The following is a 26,546-nucleotide window of genomic DNA, read 5'->3' as shown; positions in this document are numbered from 1 at the left end:
CAATGGTTGAACAAGGGTTAAACAAACGTTACTCTGATTTAGCAGCATCTAGCTGTGAGGTCGTGAATTGCAACCAACGGCTCACTCCACCCCCCCTCCCTTTGGGAGCACAGAACGAAGATGACGTCACTTTGTTGTGTCTTTGGTGAAGGAGATAACGTATTTATGAAACACGCCCTGTTTAGTTTGTCCGTTGTGTGTAGAAACAAAATGGCGAATTCCATGGAAGGGGACCCGCGGCGTATCTAGATAGAAATAACCCATTCTAAGATAATAAAAACATAACGCTTCATTATGTAAGGTCTTTATACACCTGTGAACACATAGTTATGTATATTTTATTGCATTTCTGTCAATACACAAAACCAAAAAAATGACACACAGCACCTTTAAATAAAGCAACTTTTATTGCCTTCACAGGGCCCGATGACTCAAATCCGCACTGTGAGCATCGGTGAGAAGAGACAACCTGTTAACAACACCCCCGTCAGCAAAACACACACCAGCGGCTCCTCCACTGCCAAACCAAGTAATGCATCCAGGTAACCCGCACCTTCCCAAATTTCATGTCATGACTCATGAGTGCGTAAAATCATGTCTTGCATCACAACTGGTCTAAACTTTCTTCCAAATACTCCCACAGGAAACCCCGTGGTGAAGCCAAGAAGTGTCGGAAGGTATACGGCATGGAGAAGAGGGACCTGTGGTGCACGGCTTGCCGTTGGAAGAAGGCCTGTCAACGCTTTACTGACTGAGCTTTAACCTTCACATTGTGCTTTTCTATCGCTGGTGTTCCAGAAACCTAGCACTGCTAACTCGCCTTATCTCAGAATTGACTTTTCTTTGAGAGCTTGAGATAATGTCCTTCTGAGGGAATGTCACTGTTTCCTCTGAGCCACAAGAGGGTGCTCTTGTTTTTTCTACAGCTTCCGTAGCGGAACACTGAGATTTTATTCCTAAAAACTGAAGACAAAAAAAAAAGGAAAAACAGTGAAAAAAGTTTTATAAAAAGCTTTTGCTGCATTCTTTTATTAAGGCAAAAAGACGTTTGTGCATAAGGAATCCAGAAACGAGACTGTCAGGAGCAGATTTTGCCGTTTGTTATACGGTCACATTTTATGTGCTCTTTGGAATACAGTAGCTGAAGATTTCCTGTGATCTTATGACTTTATACATGGCGGTTATTAGTGTTCAAAACTCTGAACAGTTGCAAAAGTGAACACGTATTTAGCAACTCAGCAGTTTTATGTGAACAGTCTCAGAACATCATTTAAACAAATCAAACGTTATAAATCGCCAAACTGTTTCTACACTTAACGCTTGTTTTTGATATAAGCACTTTTTAACAGCCATGAAAATTATTTGCTTTTCTCTCTCGATAAAGCAGAATTTTTGCAATGCTGTTCGTAGAAATCACAGAAATGATTCTCTCACGCTTTGCACCTTCGTGTGGACAGCAAGTATGCATCTAGTCAAAAACGAAAACAAAAATTCAACACAATTTTTGGTCTTGATACCTCTAAAGAATAATGAGCCTTTGACAGAGAGCCCTGTGTGTACTTCAGTACAAGCTGTAGTGCAGGAATGTAAAATGGCCTCTCGCACCGAAACACATTCAGTCCCTTTCAGATAAGCAGCCTCTTTATAAGCTACCAGGTTTATTCCTATCAATCCGCAGTATTAATTTAATGGCAGGCACTTTATTTGACCTTTACAGTGACTTCCATAAATTCACCTTCAAATGCAAGACAATCTGCTGTTGAGGAGAGCCGCAAAGCCCAGTTAGGACATATTAATACGTTAGGATGCAGTTTCTGCCTGGTCAGCTAAAACAGGACATCCCAGTCTCATATTATTCCCTCATAAAACAAACGCTTTTCCACACAAATGTCGCACTTCTTGCTTGTCTTTTGGAGTCTTTGTGGCAAATCAAATCCATGTTATGGCTTACTTTACTTCTGATGCAGCACATAGATAAACATTAAAAGACCGGCAGCACTATTTTTCAAAGCAATGCCTAGTTCTGAAAACATGTCCCGTGCAGAAATCTGATATTTGGGAATGTACGCATACGTGTGTGTTCAATGAATGGATTTCACAGATATAAAAATGTGAAAATCCTAAATGAGAGTGAATATAGGACACATTGTTTTCAACGTGAATTCCTACATCATATAGGAATTGAAGTAGATTCCTACATCACAAGTATGGCTACATTTATTCAAGTGAATATATGAAAATATGCTTTATCTTTGCACATGAACTTCATAGTGTCAGAAAAAACCTAGAAATGTGACCACATGTATGAACTACATAGATATATATGTTAATATATGGCCATATATCAGATTTCTGTGTGAATGTAGATCCTGATGTGTCTTCCACTGTGCTTAAGTTTTGCTTTTCATATCAAGCGATCATGTGATGTCTAAGAGTTTATTTCCAAAATGAATCTGAAATCATGTTATTTATTGTGCGTTCCAATTAATATCAATCAAACTGCAGTCTGTTTCTTTTGATTCAAGCCATAATAACTACAAAAAAAGCTAACTAACAATAAAATACAATAAAAACACGAGAACACAATAAAAAATATGATTTTTGGAAACATGTAAAAACAGAGTTATCTCATTTTGGATACAAACTCTTCATGTGTACGTACATACAGCTGGGTGGATACACACTGTGCTATCTGACGCCATTTAATATGAGCAAAGCCAGATGTGAGGTGCTCCCCATGACAATGCTTGGAGTCATCTGAGCCCACTGTGATTGGACGGTGTGTACATTTCATAAATTGTTGAGCATTAAAACATTTTGTGTCAAAAATGTTGACCGATTATTAAAATGAATATCAATCAATATCTATATGTAATATAATAATAATGATTCAATTAGTCTTTACACCCAATAATGTTGTTTTTCAGATCCAAAAAAGGCATGTAGCATGAAAAGCTTTTATAAATCTATGAAACAATTGGGTGGGTAATACCAAATGGCCAAATATGGCTGGATTTCTTGCCTCTCAAACATCTTGTCCAATCACAGCTCAGAACAGCTCTGTCGTTTTTCCATTGGTCAGAATGAAGTGCGTGTCCCTTTCAACCTTCACTAAGTGCCAATGAGAAGAACAAGAGGAAAAAGTTTTATTGCACTAACTTGTACTGCACAAAGCGTATATATATTTTTATTTACTGTTTTTATACGCAGAAATTGAAGTTTTAAAAAGAAAAAGTTTAATGGTTGTATGGTGACCGCCATAACTTTTCATTGGGTCAGGGATGGGGTCTGTTCACCGACCTCCCAACTAATAAGCTTACTTGGCGGTACTTTATAATGTCGTTCCTGTTTTGCGTCTTGCAGTAGATGTCAGAAGGGGGGTTTGCCCTCAGTGATTTGACCTCAGGCTCAGCATTTCTTGGAAATATCACTGTGTTGGTGTTCGACGTTTGTTAAACATCGCGTTTTTGTGTTTACTGTAAGTCATAAAATGAGTTGAACTAGTCAAACAGTGACAACATTGTGTAGTTTTGGGGAGTTTTTAGCCTGGAATCAAAAAGATTCACCAAATCACTTTTCTGGCAGCTTTGACAAGACTTCGATATATAGAATGGAAACCAATAAAGAGAGAAATAGCAAGATTCCCTTTTTTGTTTTAATCGTGGATATAGCATTTATATATTCATTGTATATTTCGGGGAAGTGGGAAAAAGCATCAAAGAATGTAAAATCTACAAAACTAAATGCCTGTAATCTGTCGTGGCTGTTTGTTTTATCATCTGACACAAATTTCTTTCAATCCTATATTTTCTTCCATATCAAGGCTATTTTTTGGTCGTCATTTTCTGTCGACATACTTTAAATCTGAATACACATTATGATATTTTCATGCTTTAAACAATATCTGTGGTCGAGTGTGTTTTATTATTTGTATGGTGCATGTTCTATTGTGAGGCAGGAGAGACGTGACTGTGGATCAAGATGTCATCCTGCCCTGCACATTCCCATAGATGATTTCACGTTAGTTTGTCTGAGCCTTTGTCTGAATGCCTTTTGGTTCTTTCCCAGGATATTAAGCTAAACACCCAAGGAAAAATTGTGTGTAAAAACTCCACATTTTTCTTTCTTTGCGATATTTACAAACGTTTCAGTGTTAAAGAAGACTGTCACCATACATTACAATATTTACAGCATCACATGATTCTTAAACAAGGATCTTTTCAAAACGAGCTAGTCTTTTCCCGTTTTCTTTTTACTTTTCACAGTATACAGTATGTCTTGTCATTTTAACAATCCAATGTTCAGTTCTTTCTTTCTCCATTTTTGTGCATTGATTGAGATTTTGATGCATGTCTTGTATCATCTTTGTACTATCCTGCTTTTTTGGAACCATTATTGTCTCGGAGGTTGACAGTGTGATGTCCAGGGTTTGAGTGAGTGCCTGAGAGGATGGAGGTGTTGCAGGTGTTTGGTTTGTGTTGTTGAATGTGATACCCTGGCTGTTATGTAGTGATTTAAATAAACATGACTTCAGAAAAAAAAAATTGACAGTAGTTAAATTATTTATTAATCACTGCAAAGAGATTTATTTGGAGACATCCAACACAGAAAATTCAATGCAAATATATTATATAGCGATGAATAGGCGTGTCGTTCTTCTATTAGGATGGTAAATAAAAGGCAGAATTTTGTAAAAATGCTCTTAATTTTTAATACATTTGTTGTCATGCCTTTAAAATTGCAAATATTATATATCTTATGTATGTATATATTATATATTCCAATGTTACATTATTTAATTATTTATTTAAATACATTTTCAAGTCTATAACCATCTTTAACGGGAGCCAAAAGGTTTCCGCGTACTCCACGTTAATAGAACTGTATTAAAATGAGTTGAGAAATGAAAACTATTTTGTGATATCATACAGAAAATGGCAGCTCCACCATTCACTCATTTGTCTTTATAGTCGGCTTTTGCCCTCACCAATATGGTGGCGGAGTTGACGTGCGATCCAGCGGACAGTGAGGTTAATATATATATATCCACGGAATTTTCATATATACTTCTTGCTTCCTGTCATGTGACCAGGCCAACCTAGCACTTCTTAAAGACATGCTCTAAAAAGGTTAAGAGGAATAAAATGGACTTAAGAAATCTCTACAATACATAAAATAACTAATAAATAGAGCATGTCCCTTGTGTGAAAGTGTCACAACTCCTATTTAAAGTTTTTCAACCATGGGCGTCTCAAGAAATGTGGGCGCGTCCTCCCCCAGAAAGTGCATCTTCAGATTTTAACTTTAACTTGTAAATCCAGGCTGTAGCTAAAATGCGGGATAGAGTTTAATTTGTATGAACTGTGAATGATCCGATAGGATTGGATTTGAGGAAGCAGAACCGTGCAAATCAAGTATGATGCGAAATTGCGATATGGAGTTTAATTTATTAAAGGGGTCATATGAGTTGGCTAAACGAATATTATGGTTTGTTTTAGATGTAATGTAATGTGTATACACGATTTGAGTTTCAAAAACACTGTATTTTCCCCTACCGTGCCTGTTTGTATCTCATCTTTGCCCTGCCTCTCTGAAACGCACAGATATTTTACAAAGCTCCTCTCTGAAGAGCGAGGTGTGCTATGATTGGCCAGTTAACCTTGTGTGTAGTGATTGGTTGAATACTCTAAGAGTTTTTTTTTTACGTGTCTAATACATGCCTGAGCAACTTATACCACATAAAGGAACCAGAAAAACACGTAGTCGCACCAAATGACCCCTTTAAGCATTTCCAAGTGGAATTGATTTGACTGACGGCGCTCTGCCTGCGGTAAATGAGACGTTAAAAAAGTGAGCGAGTCCAATATCATTGTCCTGTCCCACCCACATACAATGGTTCCAATACCCATGATTTCAACTGTTGTAAAATACTGGGACACTGCAACTGCGTATGGAAAATGACCAATCCCTGCCCTTAATGTATCTGTCCACTGGGGGCAGTATAGTTCAGAACAAAAGTGGGTTGTCCAGAGCTGTTATTCCTGCAGCCACACCCCCATCAGCATGTTCAGAGCTCTTGGTCCTCATCAGGTGGCCCACACATTCATTAAACGCCATATTTTCCCCTTTTCTGTGTGTGAACATGGCAACATTGAGGAAAAAGTGCTTTCATTATTTACTGCAAAGAGTTAATGAATCTACAAGTGAATCAAACAAATCTTACCTGACATACACTCCAAACACACCCAGCTCCCACACACATTCGTTCAGTTTAACAGGAGCTCCGGGCCGGACCAGATAGTTCTGTGATGGGACAGGCTGGATCTTGTCCATCAGGATGTAGGCCGTTCTTTCACTAGAGTTCTTCACTTTCTCCAGTACCTCACAGATCTCCTGCCCATAAATGTTATTACCTGTGACACAGCAGGGGTCGATAACACAACACCAGCGGTTTGTTATCAATGTGTGTGTAGTGGTTGTTACTTACCACCTCCCTCTCTCTGAGGTTTGAGGACATACTGATCTGGATTTGCCAAAGCCATTGCCACAGTTTTATCACCTTCTTCTCCCTGTGTAACCATGTCAAAACATTTCAAAACACAGCACAAATACAATAGAAAAGTATTGTCACATCATGATATCAACAGAGGTGCACAGTTTCATTCAAGCATTTTCTTTACCATGTCCAATGTGTACAGCCCAGTGAAAGTAGCCCGTATCTTAGCAACAGTTTCAGGTTCATCTGGAAAGAAGCGCTCCAGAACGCCAGCTCGGGCCAACTCCTGCTGGACCTTCTTGGTACCAGCGAGGTGAGTGCTGATGTCTGGACACTTCACAGCCAGAGATCGCTCCATCATCAGTCGAGCATCCCAACTCTGAAACACAACCACCATCATCAACAACACCTGCCTGAAATCCAGATAACACACACAAATGATTTCCTGTAGCTCAGTGGTTAGAGCATGACATTTGTAATGCCAAGGTCATGGGTTCAATCCAAGTGTATAATACAATGCATTGTAAGTCGCTTTGGATAAACACGTCTGCCAAATGGACAAATGTAAGTGTAAATGAGTCATGAGAACGGTCTTACCTGCTCCGAGGTGTAGTTTTGGGGCATGTATCCGTTACGGAAATAAACAATGGCGATTTCTTTGCCGTCTCTGCAGATTAAAGAAAAAAACATCACACAGACGAATCTCTACAATACAAACATGAGTTTGTATCTAAATACAGAAAATATTCTTAATCACAAACACCTACACATAAAGTCTCCTGTTCTGATCCAGATATCCAGTTCTACACAGATCTCCAAACCGTCTTCTGATTACAGGAATATTTCTGTAAATATACAGATTAAAGACCATTACTACAGTTCAAGTATTTTAAAAGAGCACATTTTAGACCAGTGACCCTTTAACTCCATGTGAAACACAGCCCCTTAAATGTTACTTTCTGTAGTTTGGCTTGACATTTAATGTTATGTAAAACTGATTATTTCATGGCAGAATAACATCAAGCACATGTTTCTCATTCAGTTTATGTATGGTCTGCCTAACTAATGTATAATCTTCATTATAGCAAGATTAGACCACTTACTTCTTCCACAGCTCATTTTCTACAAATCGTTGGTCATAAATGTTCCTCTGGAGATCCTCAACCAGAAACATCACCACTGCGCTGTAACAAACAATATCAGACGTGAGGACTCCAACTGCTGGACCTTTTACTAACAACACATCAATCCTTAATGGTTATTTAGAACAGTGGATCAGAAGGGCATTAAAATACTTAAATATGATCATAGATAAACTTTAAAATCAGCATGAATAGTTGGCGGCTGTTTTTATGTGGCTAAAATAATTTGAGTCAAATTCAAGGCACCACTAAACTGACCTTTCAGATCCATAGAGCTCCCAGGCCTTTGCCAAACCTCTCGCAAAACCTTCTGCTGGATTGTTGTCAAGAATATGATTTCGTTCCTCTAACAGGTTTGCAACCTTCAGAATGTGACTAACAAGACATAAGAAAAATGTTTGAATGCTAATCCGGCTCACCATTTTAAGGAAAAATCTCACTCACAGAAACTTACCGATGGACATCTGGGGTCGGTGAGGCAAGACCTGCGCCCCCTACAGCAATAGTGTTGATTTCAATCTGCTTTAAGCATGTCACACCATCTGAACTCTGGTCTAACATGTAGTCCAAGCGATTCAGCCCAAGAACTATTGGCTTGGAGAAAATATGAACCATAGTTAAAATAAAAATATATAAATACTTGCATTAATTTGGCGTTTATAAACGTGTATTTATACAAACGGGTAGAAGGTTTTTACTTGGGCACGACCCTCTTGCTGCACTTGTTTGTATATGTTAAAAAGTCTGGCTGTAAAATCATCAGCTTTGATGGTGCTGTTGAAAAAAAAAAATTAAGTCTCATTCAGTAAAGGCACATTCATTTAAAAAAAAGGCATTCATACCTAGCTAGAGATTCCTTCAAGAAGGAGGGGTTCAGACTGACCCGATCCACCAGCAGGTTAAAATGTGTCTGTACTGTCAGCGCTTGAGTAAAGACAGTGCTGGGCACTCGTGTGGGAAACAATGTGAACTGTGCAAAACTCACCACCTGTAAACAAACCCATTTTTATTTTACTTATATCTACTGTCTAACATAACAGTGCCATCAACACTCCCTGAATCTTTGATTTGTCGAGTAAGCTACATGGTGGCCATGGGTTGCCACGTCACCCCTCAATGATAGATGTCCACCTATCTGGCCACCTCTGTTGTGCGAAGCAGTTTTAAGATGTGTCAGAGTTTACGGAGTGCTGCGCAGATCATTTAACGTATACACTGAAAGTCATATGATGTCATACGCTGATGCACTGACGCAAACAGTCTGAGCACAATACCTGAAAAGTTGCTACCCGCTTTGTGACAGTGTACTGTCTGTTTTCTGATATTTTGTAGAAATGCAATGATGTCATTTGATTTATATTATTCATTTCCATGTACTATGAAGAATTATGGTGTTAGATTTTTCTTGATTTAAAAAAGTGCATATACAGCACTATAATATATGTGTCATTGCTAAAAGAATGTACATGTGGTTGATAACAGAAAATGACTTCAGTTTCTTGTTTTACAACCTTTGTTTTCAACCCTTGCTAATGTTCTTGTTATTTGTAACATCTTATCTTTTTGTAATGTTCCAACAGTTATCTGTTTGTATGGCAAAGTTTTACTTAGCCAAAGAAAAAACAAACACGTTTAAGAGTAAGCAGGAAAAGACCTATGAAAGCATTGCAAATAAATTGTTTACTTTACGTTCTTTTTGTACGTTTTTGACCAGCAAACTATGTGTAATGAAGAACTGGTGTAAAAGGTAGAAACGAAAGAATTTCTGTCTGTAAGGATTTTTTGGTGACCCTATTAAAACCACTGGGTCTTACCTGGCCACCAGTATAAAAATGTTTTGGCTACACCCCTGAATGAGAGTCAGATAGTAATGACAAAAAGAGTCACAGAATTTTAGACATGACTGTGAAATGCACTGCGCAAAAAAATCTATATCGTCTAGATTTCCTCTTAAATTAAGATATATTTACGCAACAAAGAAATATAAAAAAGTCTTAAAAATGAATAGAAATGTCATTTAAGAATTAGGTAAGTGTGTTTAAAACAAGCCAAAAAAACCTCATGAAAAGAGTCATGTTGAGACTTATCTCATGTGAGTTTGAAGTTTCTTTGGTCCGCATCAGCACTCCATGTAAAAAGGCTGTGTCTTTAGCAATCTCCTGGAGATATTCAATCAGATGTTCATCTCTCATGACCTCTTCCCATAGTGCAGGCATTGTGGAAAATCTAAAATCCGATAAGAATTTCAGTTATAGAGGAGAATTTGTTACACAGGCTACTCCTAATAACTGTTGTTTAATTCTTAATAACATACTCGGCACAGAAGTTTACCACTTCATTACCACTTCTGAGTTGGCTGAAACTATTCTTGTTTAAAATCTGTATGATTTAGAAAGGTTCATTTTAGCAGGTGAAGGTGACCATAATTATAAACAACCTGGACCCATTATTGACAAGAGCACAAAGAAATGTATAGGGAGTATAAATTGGGGGGAGTAAATAATTTTAACAGTTTATTGCAGCACGTGAGTTAATTTAATTCAAGTAAAGTTAATGTTAAATATAGTGCAGATCGGTAGGTTAATGTAAACAGATGAAAATCTAGAAGAATACTAACAGTTCTCTTTGCAGATTTCGTTGGAAGGTGATGGTGAAGTGGAGTCCAGGTGAGCGCACGCCCCAATAAATCTAGATACAAGTCGAAAACGTCGGGGAAATTTCCGTGGAAGAAGAGAGACGATGGAAGACAGGTGACAACACGACTTGAAACAGAAATCGCTGGCTGAAAATAACGAAGCAATCGATAGAATGTAGTCTTCCCTCACACGAAACCAGATGAAGGCAAGAGTCTGTTATGTGTGCTTATATACAGTTGGGTGACGGTGATGAAGGATTCGGGTGAAGGATCATGACATGTTTATTGGGTAATGAAGTTTGACGTATCCGTGACACTTGATCACTTACATTCAAGTTCACCTTTATTTTAAAGTGTCTCTACATTGCGTTGTGTTTTTACGGGGACAATACGTTTAACACGAAACGCGTGTAATTTGGACACGAATGTTGAGTTCGGGTGTTCGTGTCAGACCGTACACCAGCCAATAGCTTTGCTCTGTTTAAGAATATATTTGTATTTGTGATGCGATGCACGTTGCTATATACGTATATAAACATCAGACGACCATTTTTTGCGTGAGAGATGATGCGCTGTTAGGTAATCAAATAACTATGCAAACGACACAAGTACACAGCAAAATATGGAAACACAAAATAACTCTATAGGAGTTGATTTTAACACTTTGAAAGTGTCCCGTGGGGTCAACTCCCAATTTGGTTATTTTAACACTTTTGAAAGTGTTGGCACATTGACACTCTTAAATAGTTAAAAAACGTACTCCCATAGAGTTAAAACACTAACTACAGCCAACTCTAACCAGTGTAAAATAATTGATGTAAGTTGTTACAAATAAGCTCACCCCAGTGTAATTTGTTAACTCCTGTGGCGTTTCATGAAGTGTAAATATGGTAAACAACGACAATAACACTTAACTTGAAGAACTTATACCTGGAGTCAACGGAACATTCATACGCTAACATTAACGATAAAAGACGATTCTGACTGCAATATAAAACAATCCCTCATAGCGACTGAATTTTATTGATCAAAAAACATAATTAAGAAACCATTAACGTTACCTTTTATTGAGAAAGAGAATATATACCAACTTCTCTACTGCACTGTAACTCATCTATTGCATAACTGCATCTATTGCATAACTAACTGCATCTACTCATCTATTGCACTATAACTTCAATAACTGCATTAACTCATCTACTGCACTGTGACCTTAATAACCGCATTAACGCATCTACTGCACTGTAACTTCAATAACTGCATTAACTCATCTACTGCACTGTAACCTCAATAACTGCACTAACTCATCTACTGCACTGTAAATGTATAACTGCATCTACTCATGTATTGCACTATAACTTCAATAACTGCATTAACTCATGTACTGCACTGTGACCTTAATAACCGCATTAACGCATCCACTGCACTGTAACTTCAATAACTGCATTAACTCATCTACTGCACTGTAACCTCAATAACTGCAATAACTCATCTACTGCACTGTAAATGTATAACTGCTTCTACTCATGTATTGCACTATAACTTCAATAACTGCATTAACTCATCTACTGCACTGTGACCTTAATAACCGCATTAACGCATCTACTGCACTGTAACTTCAATAACTGCATTAACTCATCTACTGCACTGTAATCTCAATAACTGCACTAACTCATCTACTGCACTGTAAATGTATAACTGCATCTACTCATGTATTGCACTATAACTTCAATAACTGCATTAACTCATGTACTGCACCGTACCTTTAATAACCGCCTCAACTCGTCTATTGCACTGTAACTTTAATAGCTAATGTCTGTAACTAAGGGAGGGGTTCCTTATTTAACACTCTAAGAGTTTACAACTGCCAGTCACGGAGCACTGTAGGACTTATTTTTTTATTTAAGTTTCACACTCTGTTAAGATACCAACTCTTCATTTTATTCAACTAATTACAGTGTTGGGTTAACTTAGTGTTAAATTAACTCTAAACTCCTAAACTTTCCATCAACGCCATAATTTTAACTCTGCTGAATTTGCTGTGTAAAATTTGTTCGCGAATGAGATCGTAATTGTACGTTGGCATGTATGTAGGCAAACGTAGAAGTTCTGAGTGATACGTTGGTTGTGATGTCAGTCCTATGTCATGTTGTCATCTCATCTTTCGTCCCAGAATCCCCGTTTTAACTTTTAAACTGTCAAAGAACCTTTACGGACTGCATTGGATTGGCTTCCTCTTATCACACAGGGTGATTTTAATATTACCAAGCATTATACAGCATCATATTGCCTTACATTTACTTTGAAATTTTCCCTGCACATTACATATAGACAGGCCTATGATGAGATATACAGTATGGTGGTCAAAAGTCATACACATTGTCCCTTTTCGCGTTCCATATGTTTTACCGTTAACCAGTACTCGAGTTGAGGGGGGATGGCATCCCCCTTTGAAATAAAGACGGTCAAAATCACCCCCCTTCTAAAATGGCCATCCCATAAATATGGCAAGTGCAAGGAAAGCCTTTTCCACCCATTACTTTTCCTTGCATGAAATTAAAGACTTACAAAGACTAGCATTGAACTGATCAGTTATTAATTTTGCTTCACCTTTTTTGCCTTTTGTTTGGCCACCTTAAGTTTAAGAAACATCAGATTTTGTAAATGGTACATTTGTTTAATCCATTTGTTCTTGCACTTCAATTAAAATGAACTTGACTTGAGAGTATTCATGTTCATTTACAATGTTTTGTTTCAACAATTAATAGATTCATTCTCGATAGACTTATAGGTATCATGAGTCTGAAGTTGCACTTGCACCCAGTGGGAAGATGTGTCCTTTTTATTTACCCTAACTATGTACAGTGGTCGCCATGCCAGCCTGGGGACCAACTCCCATTCTGAGGTGCCTTGGTCAAGATCAATGACGGGAGTATCTGATACGTAATATATCACTAGCATGCATGTTATTTTGGAATAATATGATATAATAATTATCTTTGTGCTTAAACAATAATGAAAAGGGTACAGCGTTGGTCTACCACCATATGCGCTGTCATCAGCACGAATGATCTGTCCCTAAATGTTAAATCCAATCCACCACCTCCCCTGATTCTTTTTTACAACTAGAGTACTGCTGTTACCGGAAATTTCCTTCCGGTAACAGTGAAATTTCCTTAAAAACACGGATAAAATAGCCTACTGGCAGATAAAGAACAGGGCCACGTTTCCCAAAAAACTAACGCTACGTTGTTCTTAAGTTATACCTTAAGATGTACCTTATCGTCAGCCCAGTATCGTTTAGTTGTTTTTTACAGTGTATGACAATCTTGTACGCTTTTGACATACAAAAAGAAAAGAAAATATTTATTTAGTTTTCATTTCTTTTAAATAAACAAGACTCAGACTTAAGTATATCATATTTCATGAAAAATAAAAAAGAAATTAATCATCCATGTAATGGATAATGTAAAGGCAGCGGGTTGTTATCGCAGAAATCGGGCCCGAAAGTGTGATCTTCGCATCGGGTATTCAATCACCCTGAATATCTTTCTCTGCGTTCAACCAAACAAAAAATGTATACAGGTAAGAAACAGTTTAAGGGTAAATGAAGACAGAACTTTCATTTTTGGGTTAACTTCATAAAATTTTTGCAAGTTCTACCAGGAAAACTTTAATGATACGTGACTCATAGTTCTGGTTATCATCATCCAACACTTGGAGTAAATAAGATCCATACTTACTCAACATGTGCCTTTGCAGATACTGATGCCGATATTTATAGAACAACTTGTCTACATAAACTACAATAGCGATGTTAGTAACAGAATGAATAGTGGAATTTGCTGTGGTCTCAAAAGCTTCCTGCTACATCTGTACTTCAGTTTGTAAATCAGTCAATCAAAAGAATGTCACAGATCATCCTAACCACCAACAGGAAAGCTCTCACGGGGCGGTACCCTGAAAAACAAGTAGAAAATTAATACCAAAGGTACACATTGTTACCAAATGTTTAAAAATCTGTTCCTAAATAGTACATATGAAATTGAAGGGTACTGTCCCAGTGACAGCTTTTGCGTTGTGACTAAATGATGTTTAACATTTGAAACTGAACTACTAACTAACATTTGCGTTTCCATCCCTTAGGAAGGAACAAATAAGCCTTATACAACAAACAAAGTGTCATTAGGAGCAATAAGTGTTGCATTTGACATTTTTAAGAATGTTATGTTTTGAAACTTGAACACTCAGAATAAGGACACTATTTCTTTTAATGCACCTGGAAGAGGATATGCCCTCAGATTTAACATTAAGAGCAAACTACTCCAAATGTTATCATCTGACAATTTAATTTTCATCAAGTTTTCTTCTCAGGAGCACTTCTTTTGCATCCAAGCTGTGTATTGAAGCTCTGAGTGATGTGAAATAACCAGCAATTGACATGCTTGAGGTGCAATAGGAATGTCTGCTGTTCTTCTGCCGTGGCAGCAACCTTATCTACATGGTAAGCAAAATATTTTACCTTGGTTTCAATCGACTCTACAAAACTACAAACGTGCATTCTTTTTATTTTTATTGGTCACTGAGTTGAAGTCAGAATATGTTCCTTCACTTTATCGTTTTCTTTCTTTTTCAGCTGGACCTTACACACTCTAATTGTGTTTCACCATAACATAACATGTCTTCATTTCAGAACCCAGAAAGAGGAAATAAGACACTAGACATAACATTTTGTACCAAGTCAAATCCAAGTCACCACTAAACTGACCTCTCAGATCCATAGAGCTCCCAGGCCTTTGCCAAACCTCTCGCAAAACCTTCTGTTGGATTGCTGTCAAGAATATGATTTCGTTCCTCTAACAGGATTACAACCTTCAGAATGGGACTAACAAGACATAAGAAAAATGTTTGAATGAAAAACCAGTTTATCATTTTATTGCAAAAATCTCACTCACAGAAACTTACAGATGAACATCTGGGGTCGGTGAGGCAAGACCTGCCCCCTACACCAATAGTGTTGATTTCAATCTGCTTTAAAGGCCTGATGAACTGAACTTGTTTATTGTGTTATACCGTTATATGAGGTCTACTTATGACGTTCGAGTGGTTTTTACATCCAAAAACATCAAAATCAATCAGTAATAGGCTATTTTCTACCCAGGTTTTGAGGCCAGCTCTGCAAACGCTCGGTTTTAATGGGCTGCATTGAAGACACTTGGAGGAAACGCCCACTTCTTTGATTGGATTGCTGTTTGCGTAGTTGGAGCCTTCTGTGAATTTGGTTCGAGACGTGACGTAAGGTTATACATTAGCATTCACAGTTTTCACAGGGCATTAGTATTATCTGGAGACCTCCTGTGATTTATAAATGACCTCCTCACATCAGTATTTCATGTGACGCATTCACACGTTGATTTTACTCAAATTTATGACTTATTTCCCTGATGTGATGGCAAGGATTGGCGTATAGTTTGTATAGCTTGTAGTTGTTTGGTGTTTAATGATATATGACCGTAGCTGTCCGCATTTGAGACCATTGATCCAGACAAAAGATCACCGCGATCACGGTTCTCAAATGTTACGAGAATTTCCATGATAAATAAACAAATGGGAGACATCCGGTAATTTATGGCTATCACCCAGCACCCAAACTAATACCAAAGCACTTCAAATCTCCATTATTCGCAAACGTTGCATAAAACCAAATCACAGAGATGGGCAATTCGCACAGGTTTAAGATCAAAGACAACCTCTGCAATTAATAGAAATGACTAGAGGTCCCCAGGTAATACTAATCTTGTGCGAATAGTGCTCAGGGCACATCAAGGGATCTCTAAAATAGTGATGCATAGTACAAAAATGTTTTTCTCACATAAGATTGTTGCGCCATTCCTATCGGATCCAATATTGATGGCACAGCACTGCTTTTTAATTTTAGTGTCAATTTGTGCCTCGTTCACGAAGGAATCCTCGGAGAAATGAAACAAACAAACGCTCCATGTTTTTCCCAAATAAGCTGGAACGTCTTTAAAAATAAGCTTTTACCACGCATTCCTAATATCAGAATCCGAAGGAAGGTTATGCAGCAACTGTTTCTTCCACGACCAGGGATGGCACAATATTTAGCTATCTTTATCAGCATGTTTGTTTATTGCTTGCTCGCTCGCTCTATCTGGTTCTGTGCCACTGGTTCTGTCATGCGCGAACCAGTGGGCGGGGCTAGATAAGCAGTGATTGATATTTTTCTATGGAGGCGGTGTACAACCTATCAATGTCGTCATAGATGGGTGCATTCCAGAACCTGTCGTTCGCAGGGCCTGGTGTCAGTAACAGATATAATCTAAGTAACGAGGGCTTTTTCAGCTCTGACACTTACATGATGAATACGATTCCCTCTTATATAACAAAAGCTCGGGTTAAAATTTTGCTTTAAAGGGCTCAAATGACACGACGTTTAGATGTATTGTAATATGTGTATACAGGATTTAAGGTTTAAAAACGCTGTATTTTCCACATACCGTGGATGTTTGTATCTCCTTTTTGCACCGCCTCTCTGAAACGTGCCGATTTCTTCAATAGGGGCTGGCTGCAGCTGATGGGGCGAGAAGAGCTCCACTCAAAAGCGGAAGCCCGATCGAATATACGTCACCTAATTCTGACCTCAACCCATAAGTAAGCTGTTTTAATGTCAATAAATACTTGTAATGTTTTAATGCTACAAAATGATTGTTTAAATGTTATTAAATACCTTTAATGTTACTGTCACGTCCGGTCGGACAGAACCCAGACCCAGACTTTCAAATGTTTTGTCAGCTGATGTGCCTTGGGATAATAGGCCGTGATTAAAATGCAAACAACTATAACTGTATAACAATTTTATTCATGAAAACACTTCAATAGCCTACACTGAGTGTATTAAAGTGTATTTTATTTGTAAAATTAAAACCAAGTTAAAGTAAAAATGCTAATTTAATACTTAATATAAAATTATTTTAAATTATGATATTAAATGTGAAATTAAACAACGATGTAGAAAATCTTATAAACGTATTAACGAAAAGGTATAGCTTAAGGTATAACTTAAGAATGACGTAACGTTAAGAAGGTTTCGGGAAACGCATCCCAGGTCTGATGAGAATGCAGTAAACATGGGACTGCATTTTGTCCTGAAACATCTGGATAGACCAAGGACATATGTGATGATCCTGTTTGTGGACTTCAGCTCCACTTTCAACACCAGAGTTGAGTTCCATACCGAGATAAGAGATGCTCGGCGATGGGGAGAGCTTGCTCTTTTCCTGGTTGACCCGAGGTCCCAGACGGTCTTAAGTGCTGATGCACGAGGTCCCTGTGCGTGCACAACATATCACGCGAGTGAGGAGAGATAAACCAGTTGTTGAGATAGTTGAGTATCCACACCCTGCTCCCTGAGAGGAGTTAAGGCAGCCTCCACGAGTTTGTTAAAAACACGGGGAGACAGGGCCGGACTGAAGGGCAGGACTTTGTACAGATACCCTGCCCCTCAAACACGAACCGTAGGAACGGCCGATGTCGACGGAGGATGGAGATGTGGAAGTACGAGTCCTTCAGGTCAATGCCACGAACCAATCCTGGCAACGAACATAGGTATGTGTGTTCTGCGTAAGAACACACAAATAAACATACAACAAAATACAACAAATCGTTTATTAAATACAATTAAATCAGGTCTGGGCCTAATATTTTATAGAAAACCTAAAAACATTATTTACATCATTTATTATTAACATTGTTTAAACAACAACAAAAATGCATAGTTCATGAAAAGTTTAATGTATGAGCTTAGAATTAAAATGGGAAATACCCAAAAGCCCTTAACATCAACATCATAGGCATATAAAACATGTGTTGAGTTTTATGGACCTTGTATGTTGTTTTTTTGTTAAAATGGTTTATGTGAAAAAAAACAGCTTTAACAGCCTAAAGCTGCAGACACAATCACTCCAGTTAATGTATTAGTCATAACCAGTCTGTTCCAGTTATACGCTCAGTCGTTGTTTACAGCATAGATATAAATGGTTTACAGTCGATGAATACAATGGTTTAGATTCTAGCCATGGAATTTAAAACCCAGTAAATATCAGTCATCCTTACTAAATTTTTATTGTTTTGTGACTGGTTCCTGTGATCAAAAAATACTGTAAAAAAAAACATAAAAAAATCGATGGCCCCAGTACACATTTTTGTACAATATTAAATATAAACTACATAAAGTTTAAATAATTCATCTAATATATTCACCTTTGGTCACTACTCATCATGATTGATAGTAATCCTTATAAATAAAGTGAAAAATCTAATTTCCAATGAAGCATGGGAATGGATGTTTGTTTATTAAAACCTTTCATTTTTCAAAATCATTTTTATTAATGTTAAAGGCTACTTTTGACATTCCCTTAAACGAAGTATAAAATATTTATATGAACAATTTGAAAGTCACAGCTTTTGCCCATTATGATTAATGGTCTGTGTTGGAGATGTTATACAGACAAAATCATGTTGAAAATAAAAGCGTACAAACAGCTCCTTCTGTCCACTGGGGGCAGTATAGTTCAGAACAAAAGTGGGTTGTCCAGAACTGCTACCCCTGCAGCCACACCCCCATCAGCATGTTCAGAGCTCTTGGTCCTCAGCAGGTGGCCCACACATTCATTAAACACCATTTCTTTCCCTTTCCTGTGTGTGAACATGACAACATAAAGTTACCAAACTACTTAAGTACACTACTTCATATTAATGAAAAATGCACAACCCTAAGAGATATCTAATATAATAATTAAAAAAACTCACCTGACGTATGCTCCAAACACACCCAGCTCGCTCAAACAGTAGTTCAGTTTAACAGGAGCTCCGGGCCGGACCAGATAGTTCTGTGATGGGACAGGCTGGATCTTGTCCATCAGGATGTAGGCCGTTCTTTCACTAGAGTTCTTCACTTTCTCCAGTACCTCACAGATCTCCTGCCCATAAATGTTATTACCTGTGACACAGCAGGGGTCAACAACACAACACCAGCTGTTTGTTATCAACGCGTGTATAGTGGTTGTTACTTACCACCTCCCTCTCTCTGAGGTTTGAGGACATACTGATCTGGATTTGCCAAAGCCATTGCCACAGTTTTATCACCTTCATCTCCCTGTGTAACCACAAAACATTTCAAAATCAATTCCAAAACAGCACAAACTATATCACATGGATGGATCTCTATCGCCCTCTGCTGGTCTAAACATTTTCTTTCATTACAGTAATTGAAAGAAAATTACTTCTCTAAGTGTCTTCTCTAACCAGCAGAGGGTCCAAAAAAATGATATTTATTTTAAATCATCATTAATGCTATAATAAATATCTAAAATGTAATATCGCCATATACACATTAATGTATTGATAAGAAGTAAAAATGATATCATTTGTTTTATTAAATTTTTTATTTTTAATGCAATAGCTCTGTATTTTTTTTGGATCATTCTGACGTCAAACACAAATTGTGTAAACAAGATATAAACAGAATATGAGGGTTAAGCTTGTTGGTAACATTTTACAATAAGGTTAGCATTGGTTTATACTTCCGCTAACATGAACTAACAATGATATTTCTTTACCATGTCCAATGTGTACAGCCCAGCAAAAGTAGCCCGTATCTGAGCAACAGTTTCAGGTTCATCTGGAAAGAAGCGCTCCAGAACGCCCGCTCGGGCCAACTCCTGCTGGACCTTCTTGGTACCAGTGAGGTGAGTGCTGATGTCTGGACACTTCACAGCCAGAGATCGCTCCATCATCAGTCGCGCATCCCAACTCTGAAACACAACCATCATCAACAACACCTGCCTGAAATCCTGAACACCTCCATTTCATTATCACATCCTTCAGCTCTCTTTCTTAAGATAACACACAGAACTGATGACATGTACACTAGGCATTATTTCAAATATTGATAAAACCATCAGTCAAATGCATGAATTCAAATGTTCATGAGAACGGTCTTACCTGCTCTGAGGTGTAGTTTTGGGGCATGTATCCATTACGGAAGTAAACAATGGCGATCTCTTTGCCGTCTCTGCAGATTAAATAAGAAACATCAGACAAAAATCACATGAGTACACATGAGTGTGTATCTAAATACAGAAAATATTAGTAAAAACACTTGCACAAAAAGCCTCCTTCTCTGATCCAGATGTCCAGTTCTACACACATCCTCAAACCGTCTTCTGATCACAGGAACATTTCTGTAAATACATAGATTAAAGACCATCACTACAGTTTTTTCATATCTTTAATATCACCCCGTTTTCATGGTAAAAACAGATTATGTTTATGTAAGATTTTGCTCAAGCTATTACTCAATACTTATTAGAGTAATAACAACAGTGTCTGTTCTGTGTTAGTAATGTAAAATGTGACCTTAAATCTTCATTATAGCAGATTAGACCACTTACTTCTTCCACAGCTCATTTTCTATGTATCGATGGTCATAAATGTTCCTCTGAAGATCCTCAACCAGAAACATCACCACTGCGCTGTAACAAACAATATCAGACATTTACCACATTGTTTAAAGATACATCAACCTTTATAAGAGCAACACTTTGTAGTTTTTCGACCCTAAAATTATTCTACTCGCCCTGCTAACTGAGCACCCTAATACCGGCTACAACCACACTCTGTAATGCTGGTCGGGTTTACACCAAACCAGGGATGTGCGAGATTAATCAACTAGTCATTTAAACAGTAAGCTCCTACTAGTCGACTTTCAAAACAAGAGTCAATTACACACAAAAATAACACTAAATGTAATAATTGAAATTACTTTCATTTTAATGTTTCGTTTTAAAACCTTTTAAATTACATACTAATACAATATGTTTGAAAAAGATATTATTAATAGTCTTTAAAAGTGAATAAGGAACGAAATGTTTGAATTTTGGGTCAGATCTAGCATGTGTTTCCTTTGTTTTGAAGGAAGAAAACTGATAGGTTTTATGCAAACTATGTCATATCAAACTGGCATAATAATAATTTCACTGGAGCCAAGCGTAACCTGTATTGGGTTCTTTTTGCCGCGATGTGGAAAATGCGGACGGAATTTTCCTCAAACGGAGTTATTGTTCACAACCATTGAGCCGACTTTCATCAAAGCATAATGCTTGTAAAGCCTAAACAAGAACATGTAAAATAATATTAACATCATAATCACATGCGGAGTGTTTAGCCTATGTATGTTCTATCAATTGGCTAATATGTGCATTATGCTTATCACACATTTCTTTCTTTGTAAATAATAAAAACATGATATAATGTAGGCTATCTTGTTTGATGATCGGCTATAGGCCACCCCTTATTATAACTTTAAGGCTACCTAAAAAACGACAATTAAAAAAGTAATGTTCTTTTCATTCTACATCATTTAAATAAACAAATAATGAAGTATTCGTTTCTAAGCTTTAAATTAAGTTTTATTCAATATTTAAAGTTTCATGACTTCATTGTAATAGACACACTTTTACTAAAATTAAATAAGATTTAATCACTTAAATTCAGTTGAACCTTAGAGTCTGAAAAAACAAAATGGATTTCATAAGGTCGTGGGCTACATATTTAAAGCCCAGGCACAGATCAGCCAAAGCAAACAAATGTTCATTGTGTCACTTCTTGAAGCCGCTTAAATGAAGGAATATTAATGATCATGACGTAAAGAAAGTGGATATGCCTGTTATAGCTACATTAAATATTACATATGAATAGTTTGATTAATAGCCTACATTCTTTAGTCTTTAAAATGTATTACATAGGCCCTTATAGGCAAAGTTTTTGGGCCGACATTCTTAGTTTAAGACTAGTCGACTACATGGTTACAAAACTTTAGTTTAAAAATCCTTTCACCAAACGCGATCAAGCTCTTTATTACTCGCGGGAAAAGTTTGTAATTTTCACGTGAGTGACACGATCTGAATATTTTCAACTTGCGTGGAAGACGAGATTGGTGCACATTCATTCGCATCACCTGATGCGAGTTCGTGTCTATTATCGTCTTTGCATGTAATTTACATGCGAGAATCGCCTAATTTGAGTTTGGTGTGAATCCCCATTAGTTCTGTGTTTGGGTTGGTACACACAGTAGAGCACATCCACTGCCTGGGAAAGACTGAGAAATTGTTTCCAAATCAAATTCACATGTATTGCACTGGCCACAAGGCAGCTTATACAGCGACACTAGTTACAGACAATTGTGCTTATCAACCACATTGGGAAACCCGTGAGCAAATGTTCCATAGTGTTGCTTTAAGATAAATTAAGAGTATGATGACATCAACAGTTTTAAACTGACCTCTCAGATCCATAGAGCTCCCACGCCTTTGCCAAACCTCTCGCCAGACCTGCTGCAGGATTATTGTCCAAAATATGATTTTGTTCCTCTAACAGGTTTGCAACCTTCAGAATGTGACTAACAGAAACAAGACACAGTTTGAATGGTGAACCGGCTTATCATTTTAATACAAAATCTCACCTACAGACACTTACCGATGAACATCTGGGGTCTGTGAAGCAAGCCCACCAAAACTTGCAGCAATCGTGTTGATTTCAATCTGCTTTAAGGATGTCCCACAACCTGGACTCTGGTCTAACATGTAGTCTGAGCGATTCAGACCCAGAACTATCTCCTTGGAGAAAATATGTACCATAGTTGAAGCATAGTTGAATAGCATTATTGTTGCATTTATGAAATGTATAATATAAAAATTTGAATTATTATTAATTATTATACATTGTAAAATATAAACTGTGAAGTTAAAGATCCCAATTAAAATACAAATCAGTCAGTAAGTATTTTTACCTGGGCCTGACCCTCCTTCTGAACTTGTTTGTATATGTTAAATAGCCTTGCTGTAAAATCATCAACTTTGATAGTGCTGTTGAAATAAAATTGTAAGTATTATTTGAAAATAATTTTCACTAAGTAAAGGCACATTCATTATAATAAGGCATTCATACCTAGCTAGAGATTCCTCTAAAAAGGAGGGGTTCAGACTGACCCGATCCACCAGCCGGTTAAAATGTGTCTGTACTGTCAGCGCTTGAGTAAAGACAGTGCTGGGCACTCGTGTGGGAAACAATGTGAACGGTGCATAACTCGCCACCTGTGAACAAACACATTTCCAGGCATTCATAACACAATCCAACTCTGCTTTGTTTCGACTCTGTGATGCTGAACTAATGATCTCTAGTCCAGAAACAAAACAGAGACAGAATTTCAGACGTGGCTTTGAAATATCTGTGCATCTGTGATGTTGGTTAACATTTCCTAACATGTTGAAGTCTTGCCCCTGATAACTTAAGTTTGGCTTTCTTTAGCTTAATTGGTTGAGTATTCACTTCCGGAACATTTACACTTTCCTTAAAATAAAGTGTACTCTGAGTGGTCTAGCCCTGAACTATTTGCAAAAAAGAAAATACAAAACAGATTTCTTCTAGTAGTCAATTTAGGGATGCAACAATACAGCTCACTCACGGTTCAATACGCTTTTTCACCCACTGTTTTTGGTGCGGATACTGATGGCCTCGGCAAATTAAAGGGTTTTTTCATTGGTCTATGCTCATGTGACAGGAACAGTAAATAGTTAAGAACCATTTAACTGAATTTTCTTTATTTTACTCTACTTATTTTTTTTATCTTTACAGGCGATTGCTGTAATGATAGTAAACATGCGATGTAAAGACTAGTGCTCAATTTGAAATCCCAAAGATAATATATACAAGGCCACGTTCCCCGCGATTGCATTTTTTTTACATTTATTTAGTGTGTAATGTTGCTGTTAGAGCACAAACAATATTCTAAGATAACCAACGGTGAAATAACAGCTTCCATGACTTCAACATCAGCTGTGAAAGCTGTTGTGTGTTATACACTGATTTTGTGTGTGTGTGTGTGTGTGCATAACTCTAAAACACTTCTACGAAACATCCTTTGAAGACCTGCTTGCAAATGTCTCCTGGTCAATCTGCTTGTTTTATTAACCAACTCGGGTCTAATATAAAAAGGTAAAATTAACGTTTCTGTTATTAATGTTAATTAATAAAACCGGTATGACGTCATTCGGTCCGCTATCATTCGCGATCTCTAACAAAGATTGCCGTTTGCACATGCTCTGTTACATGTTAACTAATGAACTGAAGTTGACGCCAATGTTACTGTTTATTGCTCAAAGCCAAAGTTTATGAATACATTTGCACTGAGGGGGCACCGACCAATCACAACAGCCCGAGAAGCTGAAGCTTGCTGATATGATATGGGTGGGACATTTTCACACACACACACTCTAAGCGGGTAAACCAATCTGCAGACCTGGTCAGCTTTACCAATCGGAGCGCATAGGAAGAAGGGACTTTATATAGATTATCACTTTAGTACTGGCATACAATATAGCCACCTCACGTCTATCAACAGCACATTCCCTCTCGTGTTGCAGGCAGCCTCGCATCACCGCCCGACCACCACTCACTCGCTATTATGGACAGACCCAGTTCAGAGTGTAATTGAGATAATAATAGAGTAATAATTGAAACGCAAAACCGGTATACCGCAATTCAATAGCAGGTATTGAACCATGGAGGTCGTACCGAGTATTGTGGCATCCCTAGTAGTCATATGAAACAAAAATGTTAATCTTACCTCGGGTGAGTTTGGAGTTTCTTTGATCCGCATCAACACTCCATGTAAAAATGCGCAATCTTTAGCAATCTCCTGGAGATATCGGATCAGATTTTCATCTCTCAGGACCTCTTCACGTGTTGCAGACATTGCAGTAAATCTAATCTCATAGTAAGAATGTCAGTTATTGAGCTTGATTCTCAGTTTAATAATCCAGTTGTTTAATTTATCTTCAGCAATACTCGTTCTGAGATATTGAACACATCAGTTGACTACCGACACCTGATGTAAAACTATGGCATTTAAAATAGCTTTCCTGTAGCTCAGTGGTAAGAGCATTGCAGGTTGTGGGTTCGATCCCGGGGATTGCAAATACCTGTGTAAAATGTATAGGATAGAGCAATGTAAATCGCTTTGGATTATAGCGTCTGCTAAATGCCTAAATGTAAAAATCTGCTGCTACGCATGTATGATAACTAAAACATTTAATGAAATAAAACACAACAGGATTCTAAATGCATAATAAATATGTTAGATAGTACCATGCATACATTATATTGTCAAAAAAACACTAGGTTACAAAAGTGGAGAACTGTCTACGTAGTGCTATAACTTCTTAATAATATAAAGCTTTCATGAACAGTAAGCAACTGCTTAGAAAATACATTTATTTAATGTATAAGATCAATAAGACAGTGTGACCATCTCTCCAGTATGACAGCAATGTGCACCTGCGGGAAATCGCAGTTCTCATTATGACACAGCAATCTTGGCTCAACGTAAAATTAATCACGCATTCGATATTCATATGTGTGCTGAAACACATTAACTGCTTTAATAACATAAGCAGTGGATTATTGAACAGGCGAACGACAACTAACGATAGCCCAAAAATAAAGAGTTATGATATAACTTTACCCGATGCGCGCGGACGCTGGTCCTTCTCTTCTGCTTCGCCCGTAAGGATTCTGGGTAACAGAGAGTCTGTATGATTTCTAAATATTCACTTTTAGCAGGCGGGGTGATGATCAGACGGTCACATGCAGAAGTTTCAATGGTGTTGACACATGTCCGGTATCCCCATCAATGGCTCTGCATTTGTCCAATCACTGAACAGAAACGCGTATGACATCATCGCCAATGTGCGCAGCAGCAAATGTCCTCACCCAGGGGGCGCTGTCGTACCTGTGAGGTTTTATTTTATACCATCAAAAATGAGAATTACATCAAATTGTAATTTAAATCTCATGTTGTATAAAATACAATAGAAAAACTTTTAATAGCTCTTGTTAATATCTTAAAATCTCTGTAAATCATTAGGTATATAAAACCTTATCATATAAAAGCGCAGAATCATCATGCAAGCATGCTTTAATTGTTTATTATTGTTCGCCTGTTCTTCGTTTCATTCGACGTTTCAGTTCAATAATGAATAATCCAACTTTTAACACACCGCTATGTATTGGCTCCCATATGCTCCCAGCCAAGAGCCAAGGACGAAACACAACAGGCCGCCAGGTGGCGATAACGTGACAAACAGCGAAAAAATAACGCTGTAAAAGAAGAAGACATCCATCTCGCGTGAAACCG

At 37.6% G+C, this 26,546-nt stretch overlaps 3 protein-coding genes across 5 annotated transcripts in view; 1 reads left to right on the top strand and 2 right to left on the bottom strand.

Annotated features, from left to right (window-relative positions):
- Positions 1-4,535, top strand: part of slc2a4rg (SLC2A4 regulator) — a 45,924-nt gene extending 41,389 nt beyond the window's left edge. For both annotated transcript variants that reach the window (XM_056732478.1, XM_056732479.1), the window contains 2 exons: positions 421-542; positions 644-4,535. In XM_056732478.1, the coding sequence (XP_056588456.1) occupies positions 421-542; positions 644-755 (234 nt within the window). In that variant the 3' untranslated portion in view covers positions 756-4,535. The remainder of the gene's footprint in view (positions 1-420; positions 543-643) is intronic.
- A 176-nt stretch (positions 4,536-4,711) lies between these two features.
- Positions 4,712-10,451, bottom strand: LOC130409441 (glutathione synthetase-like). The gene is made up of 13 exons (XM_056733422.1): positions 10,256-10,451; positions 9,728-9,864; positions 8,481-8,628; positions 8,337-8,412; positions 8,093-8,232; positions 7,897-8,013; positions 7,600-7,680; positions 7,264-7,341; positions 7,094-7,163; positions 6,681-6,875; positions 6,488-6,569; positions 6,224-6,413; positions 4,712-6,130 (listed from the first exon to the last, which is right to left on the bottom strand). Exons 2-13 carry the CDS (start codon positions 9,852-9,854, stop codon positions 6,007-6,009), a joined length of 1,428 nt encoding a protein of 475 aa, XP_056589400.1. The 5' UTR covers positions 9,855-9,864; positions 10,256-10,451; the 3' UTR covers positions 4,712-6,006.
- Positions 10,452-17,945: 7,494 nt separating this feature from the next.
- On the bottom strand, positions 17,946-26,102 carry gss (glutathione synthetase). 2 transcript variants are annotated; one of them, XM_056734040.1, is made up of 13 exons: positions 25,875-26,102; positions 24,978-25,332; positions 23,300-23,445; positions 23,142-23,217; positions 22,829-22,968; positions 22,635-22,751; positions 20,746-20,826; positions 20,458-20,535; positions 20,297-20,366; positions 19,912-20,106; positions 19,367-19,448; positions 19,103-19,292; positions 17,946-18,988 (listed from the first exon to the last, which is right to left on the bottom strand). In XM_056734040.1, exons 2-13 carry the CDS (start codon positions 25,104-25,106, stop codon positions 18,865-18,867), a joined length of 1,428 nt encoding a protein of 475 aa, XP_056590018.1. In that variant the 5' UTR covers positions 25,107-25,332; positions 25,875-26,102; the 3' UTR covers positions 17,946-18,864. The 2 variants fall into 2 exon arrangements, with proteins under 2 accessions (XP_056590018.1, XP_056590017.1); XM_056734039.1 differs by having other exon boundaries at positions 24,978-25,116; positions 25,875-26,100.
- Between the last annotated feature and the right edge of the window lie 444 nt (positions 26,103-26,546).

This window comes from Triplophysa dalaica, chromosome 20 (genome assembly GCF_015846415.1).
Source record: "Triplophysa dalaica isolate WHDGS20190420 chromosome 20, ASM1584641v1, whole genome shotgun sequence".
Lineage (NCBI taxonomy): Eukaryota > Metazoa > Chordata > Actinopteri > Cypriniformes > Nemacheilidae > Triplophysa > Triplophysa dalaica.
Note: the sequence above shows the minus strand (reverse complement) of the source record. Positions and strands in the feature narration are given on the sequence as shown.